The sequence below is a fragment of the Tupaia chinensis genome, unplaced genomic scaffold (assembly GCF_000334495.1).
Source record: "Tupaia chinensis unplaced genomic scaffold, TupChi_1.0 Scaffold000367_1, whole genome shotgun sequence".
Taxonomy (NCBI): Eukaryota; Metazoa; Chordata; class Mammalia; order Scandentia; family Tupaiidae; genus Tupaia; species Tupaia belangeri.
In genome coordinates this window covers 36,641-50,251 of record NW_006159864.1, presented here as the reverse complement: position 1 = coordinate 50,251, position 13,611 = coordinate 36,641, and the positions used below count along the sequence as shown (strand labels likewise).

Here is a 13,611-nt window from a genome sequence, read left to right as displayed (position 1 = left end):
GTCATGGCCATTCCCCCAGGGGGTGATTTCTGTCTTTCTGTCTGTCTCTGTCTTTCTGGCGAGCACACACACCCTATAGCAAAAACCTCTACCAAAAAAAAAAAGTAAATGAATAAATAAATAAAATAAAATATTTTTTTAATTTTTTAATAATTAAATGAATAAATTTAAATATAATCAATCAAAAAAAAAAAGCTTAATCTTGGTGGGTTAATACTGTACTATTATAAGGAATACTGAAGAGTAAAACCCATGGAGACCAAGTCATGTTCTTATGTACTCTCTTCTTACCTGGTCCCAGGTGAAATTCGAGAACAGAATGGAGACAGTCTTGTCCATGCGGCTATTGTAGCAGAAAGTGCTGCTGCAGGAAGTGCAGAAGCAAATGCATTTAGTGTGCTTCAACATGTACTCGGCGCTGGGCCACATGTCAAGAGGGGCAGCAATCCCACGAGTCCTCTCTACCAGGCTGTTGCCAAGGGCGTTAACCAGCCATTTGATGTGAGTCTGGATAATTGGTATTCTCCTTTTGCTAACAATGTGCTATATTTCTGATACAGTACTGATACTCTGCTCTTAATGTTAATCTGCTCTTAAAATTTAAGATAAATAACATAGAAAATCTTTGTACAATTGACAACACAGCTAGGCTTGATTTTTAAGACCTTAGGGGGGTCTATCAAAAACTTTTTTGAGTGAGAGACCAGCAGGTGGCATGGTGGGTTAAGGCACTGAACTCCTACATGGCTGACTGTGGTTTGAGTCTTGGACCTGGCTGCTTGCTTCGCTTCCTCACTTTCTCTCTCTCTCTCTGGTGAGCACATGACCCATAGCAAATTTTAAAATAAGAAGTAAAATTTATAAATAAAAGAATTGTGTGTGTGTGTATGTGTGCGCGCGTGCTAGAGAGCATATGTGCTTGCCAGAAAAGAGAGAGTAGGAGAGGAAAAAGCATCCCCACTGTGGGAAATGGTCATGCTGCAATTCCTTCTCTTTCTTTTCCTGTTTTTAGGATGTTCAGCATGTACAAACACACACCTTTTTTAGCAGAGGAAATATTTTCTATTTGATTTCCCAACTGCAATGCAAAGCACAGAAGTTTTAACTTTTGAAGAATTTTTGTAGACTGACTTTCCTGTGAAACCCTTTGAATCATCTGTATGGAGCCTTAGGGTTCCCTGGAGCCATCATTAGGGTTCAGAAGCCATTATCTGGGCCAGCCAGTGGCATAGTGGTTTAAGCAGCTGGATCCTACATTGCCGACTATACGAATCCTGTACCCAGTGACTTTAAAAGCACACTGAGCATGTATGTGCACGTGCTATACCCAAACGTGCGGTGCAAGAGGAGAATAGAGGAAAGGGGTTTGTAGTGTGACCACCCCACCAGGGGTGCTTTCTCAGTCCCCCCTCCATACCACTCTTCTCTCTCACATCACACACACCCTGTAGCAAAAAAAAAAAAATTTTTTTTGATGATTACTTAAATTAGTCCTAAATTAAATTTAGCAGCTGCTTTTTCAATTTCCTCCAGATTTGTTTTCTCTGTTTTATTCACACTTTACTTTTCACCAATGAATGTTACTGAAGGCTCTGTGGTTTGAGTTTAGTCCTAATCCAATGACATAATGTAAAAGAAATTCCCGTCTCAGACTTCGGCCAGAAATTTGGAATGTAAATAGAATATTCTCAGAATTAAACTTCAAGTAATTGATGTATATATCTTCTTATACTTTACATGGACTGGACCGGTGAGTCTCAAACTTTAATATGCCTAGGAATCACCTTAAACACTGGTTATAAATGTGACCCTTCTTTTCTTGGTGGTCCAAGTGTATGGTCCTGCTCCCAGTTTTGCACTTAGGCAGAGGGAAAGGGGCTCCGGCCTCCTCAGCATCACATCTTCAGAGCTGGCAATTTCCTGTTCACTGATTTTATCCTCAAGTTGTGGTAAAGCACAGGCTTAGAAAAGAAAAAGAAATGTGGGCTTCCAGGCTGTATGCATAGGGATCTGAGTCAGTAAATCTGCAGGAACCTGAAAGTCTGTATTAATAACAGCTGAGAAGACTTTCAGAGTAATGACCCACAGAAATGCAGCAGAAAATGCATTAGGAAATCAAGTCGTCCTTGAGATGCTTAGAACTCTGCTCAGTCTGTAGACAGCAGCCCAGGCTAAACTCCTTGGTGCCGTGGACATCTATATAACGGCCACTGAACAGAAATGTTTCTCTGATCCTTTGACTTTAGTGTATGAAATGATAACAAATTGCTGAAAAAGTTACCACCAACAGCAGAGAGAAGAAACCAGGTCTGCCCAGTGCCAAATCCCATGACCAGGACAACTCAGCCATGATGTTGTCTAGATGGTAGGAATAATGCTTGCAAATCAATGTTTGTATTAGCCTTTAACTATCAAAAGATTAGAAAAGAGCCAGCAAAAAGGAAAGTGAGTGATCATCTTAGAAAGATTTAAATTTAAAAAAAAATGGTTAATCAGTTTTACTTATACTGTGAAGGTGCAAATGTCTGTCTAGATATCCTTAGGGATGCTATGCCTGTTTTTACATGGAAGACTGTCATAACAGTAAAGTTTAATTTTCATTATTTTTCAGGTTTCTGCATTTAATGCCAGTTACTCAGATTCTGGACTCTTTGGGATTTACACTATCTCCCAGGCTGCAGCTGCTGGAGATGTAAGTTGCAAACTTTCCAGCTCTCATAAACAAGGTGTTCTTTTCTCATTATTAATGTGTTTTAGTTAAAGTATGGAATGTTTGGATGTCCTGATTTATCAGAGCTCTGTGTAATATCATGTGATGTCATTGAGGTGTATCTGCTGTTAGAAAAACAAAACTTATGTACTAATGCCTCCAGAAAAGACAAGGAAATCCCTCCTTGATATTTTGGTTCTGTGGCGCTGAGTTGGCACAGACGTCTAAATTGAGAATCCAGGAGAAACTGAGGCCAAGATGTGTATTTGTGAGTCCTCACTATAGAGGCTATGTTGGAGCCAGGGTTGCATGTGAATAATTGTAGAAGAAAACTGAAGCTCAAGTTCTAGGAAACGCCCACCATGTACAGACCAAGTGACTAAGGAAAATAGCCAGGAAAACAGAAAAAGAAGAGAAATTATTATTGGCGAAAAGGAAAGAGAGAATGATTAACTCTGGGTTTAATTTTTGTTTTGTTTTGTTTTGTTTTAAGAATTATTTATTTAATTTTATGAGGCCGGCAGGTGGTGTGGTGGTTAAGGGCACTGGACTCCCACATGGCTGACCACGGTTTGAGTCCTGGACCTGGCGGCTTGTTTTTCTCTCTCTCTTTGTCCCTCTCTCTGATCCAATTAATATGAAATAAATTAATGAATAAATAAATAAAATAATTATTTTTAAAGAGAAGAATTATTGGGACCAGCAGTTGGCGTAATGACTATGTCACTGGACTTCCATGTAGTCGACCACGGTTCAGATCCTGGACCCGGTGGCCTAAACTCACGCTGGGCACGTGTGTGTGTGCCCAAGATCCCGAGAGGAGAATGGAGAAGGTATTGTGACCTGGCCATCCCCCCAGAGGGTGATTTCTCACTTTCTGTCTCTCTGTCTCTTTCTGGCGAGCGCACGCAGCCTATAGCAAAAACCTCTCAAAAAAAAAAAAGGAATTATTATTTATTTAATTTTATTTATTATTATTCTTTATTTCGACCAGAGAGAGTCAGAAGTGGGGCGGTGAGAAACAAGCTGCCAGGTCCAGGACTCAAACCGTGGTAGGCCATGTGGGAATACAGCACCTTAATCACCATACCACACCTGCCGGCCCCAGATTAACTCTTGTTTTGATACACAATGGATTAACATCCCCATAGTTACCATAAAGAGGTCTGGTAGATCTACCAAACTAGGACGTCCTTGGTGATCATATCAGTTTTCATCAGAGTAGTGGAAGTAAGCTAAAATTTACAGCGGTTAAGGAATAAATGGGTAAGAAATAAGGAGTTAGCAAGTGAAATTTAGACTTGCACAGAGGAGGCTGGTAGTTTTAGGAGAGTTTACACTGAAAGATTTATTTGGAAGAGACATTCAGAGTGAAAAAGGAAAGACTGGAATAGATACAGGAGTTAGAAAATTATAAATAGCTTAAGTCTGAAAAAGCAGAACAAATGAGATCCACAGTAGAAGTGGGTTTTAGTCTTGAAAACAAAAGTTAATATTGGAAAAAGATGTTAAGAAGATGGGAGGTACATCCATGGAGAAGTTGAAGGCTAAGTGATGTTTGAGAGGGCAAGAGGGAGGAAGGGAGAAGAAAAGTTAATGGACAGATGAATGGGTATCAGTAGTGGTGTAGGTGTCTCCTACCATGAATTCATAGTAGTCAGGTCAGTTTGATAATTTTCCTTCAATGACATTCACTAGCATGATGGAGGAGGCAGGTGGTAGTATTAGGGTTGGAATTCTGCAAAGCGGGCCATTCAAAAGTATGAGGAAATTGGGCCAACCAGTAGCATGGAGGTTAAGGCAGCTGGATCGCACAAGGCCAGTTATGCAGTTTGAATCCCAGAGGCTTAAAAAACATGTGCACATGTGCATGCGTGTCCCAAATCCTCGGGGGAGAATGGAGGAGAAGAGATGATTTGTGTCTTATCTAGAGAAATTGATAGAGAGACAGTGGACAAACCAAGTAACTAGAGATGTTGGTAAAGTGGAAGAATAGGTTAGAGACTGAGGCCAGGAGGTCTTAAAATTGAGGATTTCAGAGGTAGGGCAAATCTAGGATATGTTTATGTCTGAGATGTGGCTGTGGAAATGGGTAGCTAAAATGGAGGGCCGAGGAAGGTCCTACAACTTAGTTGATCAGTGGGACAATCAGTAGCAGACCCAGAATGGTGCCAGTGTTGGGATGGAGAAAATCGCAAGCCAGGTTTATTAATTTACTTATTCAACAAATATTTACCAAGGGGATGGGTAGTGTGGCACAGTGTAACCGTGCTCAGCAAGGATGACCCCTGTGGGGCGGTTCTGGGTTCACGTCTGTAGAACTCCCTGAACATGCTGGCCACGTGTGTCCATAGTCAGTCTGGCTGAAATGGGGGCGGATGAGATGTGAAGACCTTATTGAAGGTCCCTGTCTTGAAATAAATATTTCCTTCCCTTCCTTCTTCCCTCCCTCCCTCCCTTCCTCCCTTTCTCCCTCTCTCTGTCACACTGAAGGGAAGAAACTTTAGTTTACCAAGTATTCATATCCCTGAAACTCAATTCCTTTTTCTTTTTAACTTCCAGAGGGGTGTCCACTTGCCAGAGAGAGAGAGAATTCCCCCCTTCCCATAGGGCATGGTCATATCACAATCCTTTTTCCTCCATTCCTCGTCCCTGCCAGGACTTTGGGAACACATGCACACACACCCCCTGTCTTTCAAGCTGGGGCCAGCCCAGCATTGTGGGCTCATGCTCCCTTAACCACCATACAGAGGTTCCTTCTTGACACAGACACTGCAGGTATGAACCAACCTTACAAGCTGGGTGTGTATGGATTACTGCTTCCTTCTTAGTGAATAGTGAGAGAGAGAACAGTATTCATTGACGGGCACTGACAGGCCAGAGAAAACTTCAGGGTGCTTTTCTTTTTAGGCAATTATAAATCCATGTGTTTTGCTCTTCCGTTAAAGAAGAGCTATCCTCTTCAGGCACTCTGTTTTGGGCCACTTAGAAGAACCTTGACTACTTGGATATTTTAAATTGGACAGGACCTTATTTTGGAAACATAGGAAGGATAGAGAGCATAATAGGTGCTACAAAATTCCTGACAGGTGCTGTGCGGTTCCTCTTGAACTAAACTCCCATCTTGTGCTTTTGCCCTGCCAGCAGAGCATTTGCTTGCTGCCGGAGATGCTGGCACTGAGCACCTCTTCCTTGTCCGTTCTAGGTCATCAAGGCTGCCTATAACCAAGTCAAAGCAGTTGCTCAGGGAAACCTTCCCAATACAGATATTCAAGCTGCCAAGTAAGTCTTCGTATTAACTGTGGTGTTTGGTTTTTTTCTTTGTTTGTTTGTTTGTTTTTAAAAGAGATTTTTGCTATAGGGCATGTGTGCTCGCCGGACAGACAGAGACAGACAGTGAGAAATGATCCCCTTGGGGGAATGGCCACATTGCAGTCCCTTCTCCTCCATTCTTCTCGGGACTTTGGGCACACATATGCGCCCAGCTTGAGTTTTAAGCTGTCGGATCCAGGACTCAAACCGTGGTCAACTATGTGGGAGTCTAGTGACATAACCATTACAACATCTACTAGTCCCAGTATTTACTATTTTATGTTCAGTTACTTGAAAGTTGTTTTTTCTAGTCATAACAATATTGTAATATATGCTTATAAGGGTTGAGAAATACAGAAAAGTATTAAAAGGGACAGGAAAGCACATCCATATCCATCCATCTAGGTAAATAATTGTTAACATTTTGCTTATATTCTCGACCATGCACTTTTTAAATGTAATTATTAATATTTTAAATCTATGTTTATATCCTTCTTTTGTTTGTTTGGGTTTTTTGGTTTTTGTTTGCTGTAGGGTGCATACTGTCTCTGGAGACAGATACAAAGAGAAAGAAAGAAGAAACATGATAAACCACCCCCCTAGGGGAAAGGGCCATGCTGCAATTCCTTTTCTTCCATTCTCCTCTCAGGATTTTTGGCATGCACACACACACGCCTGGTGTGTTTCGTTAAGCCACTGGGTCCAGAACTCAGACCACACAGGTGGCCACGTGGGATCCAGCTGCCTTAACCACCATGCTACCAGCTGGCAGTATCCTATTTAAATAGTGTGTTTGTTACAGAAATTGGAAAATTACAAATGAAAATAAGATGAAACTAATATTTTATTCCCTATCAGTCGATTCCTCCTTTTAAAACATGATATTTCCATTTATTTAGATTACTAAAACTTAGTTGCTGTGTCAAAATATACTTGAACACTTTTTCCAGTTGAAAATAGTAAACTATGGGGACCAACAGTTATAATAACGGCTATGTCACTGGGCTCCCATGTAGTCAACCACAATTCGAGTCCCAGACCCACTGGCTTAAACTCACGCCGGGTGCGTGTGCATGCGTGCGTGTCCAAGATTCTGAGAGAAGAATGGAGGAGAAGGGATTGCGGTATGGCCGTCCCCCCTGGGGCTTGATTTCTCGCTTTCTGTCTCTCTCTGTCTTTCTGGTGAACGCATGCCCCCTAAAAGAAAAACCTCTCAGAAAAAAGAAAAAATTGTAAGCTATGAAGTTTATCTTTGGGCTTAAAACTTTTTTTTTTTTTTAAGAATTATTTTATTATTTATTTAAATCTGACCAGAGAGTGACAGAGAGAGAGAGACAGAGAGAAAGAAAGAGAGAAAGCAAGCAGCAAGCCGCCAGGTCCGGGACTTGGACCACGGTTGGCCATGTGGGAGTCCAGCACCTTTAACCTCCATGCCACCGGCCAGCCTCAACATGTTTGTATTTTATACTAGAGAAAAGAACTTGGTGTAAGTTCTCAACTGCGTCAGAAGTCATTATAACGAAAGGCTCTTTGATAAAGTGTGTGTGTCATTTTTTTGTTTTGTTTTGTTTTGTTTGGAGGGTTTTTTGCTATAGGGCGCATGTGCTCGCCAGAAAGGCATTGAAAGAAAGCGAGAAGTCACCCCCAGGGAGGATGGCCATGCTGCAATCCCTTCTCCTCCATTCTCCTCTTGGGATCTTGGGCATGCACACACACGCGCCCGGCGTGAGTTTAAGCCACCAGGTCCAGGACTCGAACTGTGGTTGGCTACATGGCAATTCAGCGACATAGCCATTACGCTAACTGCTGGTCCCATAAAGTGTGTGTGTTTATATAATTTTTTATTTATATACTTCTAAATCATTATCTAAAAAGGTCGTATCGAGTTATAACCACACTACCAGTATGTGAGAATACTCATTCTATAATAACTATTGGAAATTTCTTTTTTTTTCTTTTTTTTAAATTTTTTTTTCTATTTGTTGATTTTTAAGTTCTCACTGTGTAGACTGAAAATACTAATAGCAACCATGCCTAATTTACTAAGAAAATAGGAGCTTCTCTAACTAAAAGAGACAGAATTTAGACAAAGTTGTAAATCAGCCTAAATATTAAAATATTAGCAGTTTAAGACATTTAAGTTAACTCTGTTTTTTTTGTTTGTTTGTTTTGGAGAGGTTTTCGCTATAGGGCGCATGCGCTCGCCAGACAACACTACCAGTATGTGAGAATACTCATTCTATAATAACTATTGGAAATTTCTTTTTTTTTCTTTTTTTTAAATTTTTTTTTCTATTTGTTGATTTTTAAGTTCTCACTGTGTAGACTGAAAATACTAATAGCAACCATGCCTAATTTACTAAGAAAATAGGAGCTTCTCTAACTAAAAGAGACAGAATTTAGACAAAGTTGTAAATCAGCCTAAATATTAAAATATTAGCAGTTTAAGACATTTAAGTTAACTCTGTTTTTTTTGTTTGTTTGTTTTGGAGAGGTTTTCGCTATAGGGCGCATGCGCTCGCCAGACAGACAGAGAGAGACAGAGAGACAGAAAGCGAGAAATCACCCCCCAGGAGGGATGGTCACACCTCAATCCCTTCTCCTCCATTCTCCTCTCGGGATCTTGGGCACGCACGCACACGCACCCGGTGTGAGTTTTAAGCCACCGGGTATGGGACGCGAACCGTGGTCGACTACGTGGGAGTCCAGCGACATAGCCATTACACTAACTGCTGGTTCCCAAGTTGACTCTGACAGTTTGAAATGTGAATCTTAGAATTCAAACAGTCTTTAGGATTATCTAATATCACCCACAGTGGAAATAGGCATAGTGAATTACATCAAGAATGAACAACCTTTTAGTTATTTCTGTTCCCTTGGTGTTATTAGTGCTGTTATGTTGAGCATTCTACAAATAACGTCTTTCGAATAAGTACAGCACAATTTACTACATATTGTATTCATGGAATCAAGAGTTGATAGGATGTAGTTCTGCTTGATTGCACCAGAAACAAAAAATGATGAGAATAAAGTGACTGAATTTACCTAAGAAAAATCTAAATTTCAAATCTAAGAAATTTTGTTTTCTTAATCAGTTTAGCATAGTTCTTATAAGGTATAACAATATGTAGAAAATGGGATTTCTGTTAGGTCAGGATATGGTTTGTTTTCTGCCATTTTGATGGAGCTGGTCATTTTTCTTATCAAGTTCTTAGAGAGAAAATGAGGTGTCATTGCTAAAGGGACAAACCAATAGCCTCCTGGTAACGTTTATTATAGGTAAAGTCCTTTTTAAATTAAGCTGACAGTGTAGTTAAGTTCTAATTACATTTAAATGGAAGTCTTGCTATAGAGTGCCAAAGGATGATAGCTTTTGGGGGTTTAAATTACTCAAGTGCCTTATTGAATACCATATTTATAAGGAATAACGGTTTCTTTCTGGATGAATCATGATTTAGGTATTGTTTTGCTTTATTTCAAATTAATACTTTTATGTCCTTTTTAAGCCACTGGGGCTTACGAGACTTATGCTGTCCTTCAGAATCCTTTATGCTCTTCTACCCTTGTTAAGGCCAGTCCCGGTGTAGGAATAGTGGATGGGGAAACTAGGTATACAGAATTGACACAGTGTTCAGCTAAGTTCATTGTGCCTTAAAAGCCCACATATGTATCTTCCTTAATAAAAATGCCTGAAATTGGGGCCAGCAGGTGGCATGGTGGTTAAAGATACTGGACTCCCACATGGCCAACTGTGGTTCAAGTCCCAGACTTGGCAGCTTGCTTTCTCACTTTCCCCCTCTCTCTCTCACTCGGTCCCTCTCTGGTCAAATTTTGATTCATTAATTAAATCTTAAAGTAAAAAAAGAAATGCTTAAAATTATCATAAAAAGTATCAGGAGGAAAAATTACTTCACTAATCAATACCTCACATTAAAATAGTTTTAAACAGATCTAAGTTCTAGTCCAAAATCAGAAAGCAGTCTGCTGAATTTTCAATGTAGTTTCGTACTAACAGCTTTCCAAACAATAATGTAATAAATTGCTTGGTGAACTAAAGAAATAGAATGGAGGCTTTTAAGTGTCATAAGCTAATAATTTTTCTTTTTACCAGAAACCTGTTGAAGAGTTTTAAGAACACATTTTAAAATTACATTGCTCTGTAAAACTGATTCCTTCCCTTTTCTGGACAGGAACAAGCTGAAAGCCGGATACCTAATGTCAGTGGAGTCTTCTGAGGGTTTCCTAGATGAAGTCGGGTCCCAGGCGCTCGTTGCTGGTTCGTACATGCCACCATCCACAGTCCTGCAGCAGATCGACTCAGTGGCTGAAGCTGATGTCATAAACGTAAGCAAATGAAAACCTATCATTTAACATCAGAGAACTCAACCTTAATGATCCAATTTCAGGAACAATGCGTAAGCTTCCTTGGGCCGTGTGTGCTGTTGTGCTGTTAGGTGCAGGTGCTTAGCTGTCTAGTGTGGAGGCAGGAGGGCTCGTTACCATCAGATTCACAAATAGCTTGTCAACTAGGTTACACGTAACTTCCTCATTCAAATAAATTACCATTAGGTTAAACCATTTTAAATTCCTAGAGATCAAAATGAGTCAGATATTGGCAGTTTCATATGATTCAACCTAAATACAGTCATGTGTTCTAATTACATTTAAATGGAAGTCTTGCTATAGAGTGCCAAAGGATGATAGCTTTTGGGGGTTTAAATTACTCAAGTGCCTTATTGAATACCATATTTATAAGGAATAACGGTTTCTTTCTGGATGAATCATGATTTAGGTATTGTTTTGCTTTATTTCAAATTAATACTTTTATGTCCTTTTTAAGCCACTGGGGCTTACGAGACTTATGCTGTCCTTCAGAATCCTTTATGCTCTTCTACCCTTGTTAAGGCCAGTCCCGGTGTAGGAATAGTGGATGGGGAAACTAGGTATACAGAATTGACACAGTGTTCAGCTAAGTTCATTGTGCCTTAAAAGCCCACATATGTATCTTCCTTAATAAAAATGCCTGAAATTGGGGCCAGCAGGTGGCATGGTGGTTAAAGATACTGGACTCCCACATGGCCAACTGTGGTTCAAGTCCCAGACTTGGCAGCTTGCTTTCTCACTTTCCCCCTCTCTCTCTCACTCGGTCCCTCTCTGGTCAAATTTTGATTCATTAATTAAATCTTAAAGTAAAAAAAGAAATGCTTAAAATTATCATAAAAAGTATCAGGAGGAAAAATTACTTCACTAATCAATACCTCACATTAAAATAGTTTTAAACAGATCTAAGTTCTAGTCCAAAATCAGAAAGCAGTCTGCTGAATTTTCAATGTAGTTTCGTACTAACAGCTTTCCAAACAATAATGTAATAAATTGCTTGGTGAACTAAAGAAATAGAATGGAGGCTTTTAAGTGTCATAAGCTAATAATTTTTCTTTTTACCAGAAACCTGTTGAAGAGTTTTAAGAACACATTTTAAAATTACATTGCTCTGTAAAACTGATTCCTTCCCTTTTCTGGACAGGAACAAGCTGAAAGCCGGATACCTAATGTCAGTGGAGTCTTCTGAGGGTTTCCTAGATGAAGTCGGGTCCCAGGCGCTCGTTGCTGGTTCGTACATGCCACCATCCACAGTCCTGCAGCAGATCGACTCAGTGGCTGAAGCTGATGTCATAAACGTAAGCAAATGAAAACCTATCATTTAACATCAGAGAACTCAACCTTAATGATCCAATTTCAGGAACAATGCGTAAGCTTCCTTGGGCCGTGTGTGCTGTTGTGCTGTTAGGTGCAGGTGCTTAGCTGTCTAGTGTGGAGGCAGGAGGGCTCGTTACCATCAGATTCACAAATAGCTTGTCAACTAGGTTACACGTAACTTCCTCATTCAAATAAATTACCATTAGGTTAAACCATTTTAAATTCCTAGAGATCAAAATGAGTCAGATATTGGCAGTTTCATATGATTCAACCTAAATACAGTCATGTGCCACTTAATGATCTTTCTATTAGCAGTGGCCCCCATATATGAAGCTGGGCCAGTAAGGAGTAGAAAGGCCGTGCACACAGCGATGAAATCACCTAAAATTGTGACTCTCAGAACTTATCCCTATTGTTAAGCAATACATGACTATAGTAAAGTATTGCTGTTTTTCCTTTTTCACTCCTGCAAAATAAACTCTATCCTGCTAATCCTTCACTATCCCACATCTCAATATTTTTTTCAGCTCAAGCATAAGACAGTTTCCTGTTCTTGCTGTTTATTTTCCTCACGTACCTTATTGTTCCCTATAGGACCAAGCTGTCTCTTTTTTTTTTAACATTTTTTTAAAATAATTATTTATTTAATTATATTTATTCACTCTTTTCTTTTTTTTTTTTTTTTAATTTGCCAAGAGAGAGACACAGAGGAGGAAAGAGAGAGGGGGAAAGTGAGAAAGGAAGCCACCAGGTCCGGGACTCGAACCGTGGTCGGCCATGTGGGAGTGTCCAGCACCTTAACCACCACGCCAACTGCTGGTCCCAAGGACCAAGCTGTCTTGAGGCAGCACTATGCCTTACACCTCCTTGCATTCCCCATTGTGTCTAGCAAGCACACGGACTACAGAATAAATTAAACCTCACTGGGTTTTCCAGTCCTTTCTCTATTAAAAATGCCAACTTGCCTTCCATTTAGATGGTTCAACCATCTTCTCACCAACAGCTCTGCCTAGTATAAGGACAGTGGGAGTGGAAAAACAAGACAAGGCTATTTTAAGGTAGCAACCCTAACTTAACTTCACCTGGCCCCTGAATTCATCTGTACATATTACATACTTTTCCAAATGGTTATCCTCATCTTATATACCATCCTTACATGAGTCTCAACGCAGCTGCCACTTCTCCTCCATTGCACAATCTGGCCTAAAAGGGGCCACCATGTGATGTGGTGGTCAAAGGAGCTGGACTCCTACATGGCTGACCATTCAAGTCCCAGACCTAGTTTAAAAAAATAAATAAATAAATAACTGGCCTGAGATAATGTAGGGACTGCTGCTGCGCCCAAACCTACCTCATGATACTACACTAACCCTAAACAACCAATAGTAGCATAAAGGCAGCTAGTGTATGAAGTTTGACTTTTAAGTTATCAATCAATGCATTTGATTGACACAGGCTATTTGCCTTAAAAATAGTACAGTCCTAGGGAACCAGCAGTTAGCGTAATGGCTATGTCGCTGGACTCCCACGTAGTCGACCGCGGTTCGCGTCCCGGACCCGGTGGCTTAAAACTCATGCCGGGCGCATGTGTGTGCGTGCCCAAGATCCCGAGAGGAGAATGGAGGAGAAGGGATTGCGGCGTGACCATCCCCCCTGGGGGGTGATTTCTCGCTTTCTGTCTCTCTGTCTGTCTCTGTCTGTCTGGCGAGCGCACGCGCCCTATAGTGAAAACCTCTCCCCCCCCCCAAAAAAAATATAGTACAGTCCTAGGGGCCAGCAGGTGGCGTAGGGTTAAAGGCACTGGACTCCCACATGGCCAACCGCAGTTCAAGGCCTGGACCTGGTGGCTTGCTTTCTTATTTTCTCTCTCTCTTTTTTTCTCTCTCTCCCTC

The 13,611-nt window shown here is 40.6% G+C and overlaps 1 protein-coding gene and 1 non-coding gene across 2 annotated transcripts in view; both read left to right on the top strand.

Moving 5' to 3' along the window:
* UQCRC2 (ubiquinol-cytochrome c reductase core protein 2) overlaps positions 1–13,611 on the top strand; it is a 34,363-nt gene that overhangs the window by 20,096 nt on the left and 656 nt on the right. The window contains exons 10-13 of the mRNA XM_006153261.3: positions 302–501; positions 2,612–2,692; positions 5,916–5,992; positions 10,213–10,366. Coding sequence (XP_006153323.1) covers positions 302–501; positions 2,612–2,692; positions 5,916–5,992; positions 10,213–10,366 — 512 coding nt within the window. The remainder of the gene's footprint in view (positions 1–301; positions 502–2,611; positions 2,693–5,915; positions 5,993–10,212; positions 10,367–13,611) is intronic.
* On the top strand, positions 1,810–1,957 carry LOC114008685 (small nucleolar RNA SNORA57). Its single transcript, XR_003550199.1, has one exon. It is a non-coding gene; the product is annotated as a small nucleolar RNA SNORA57 (small nucleolar RNA).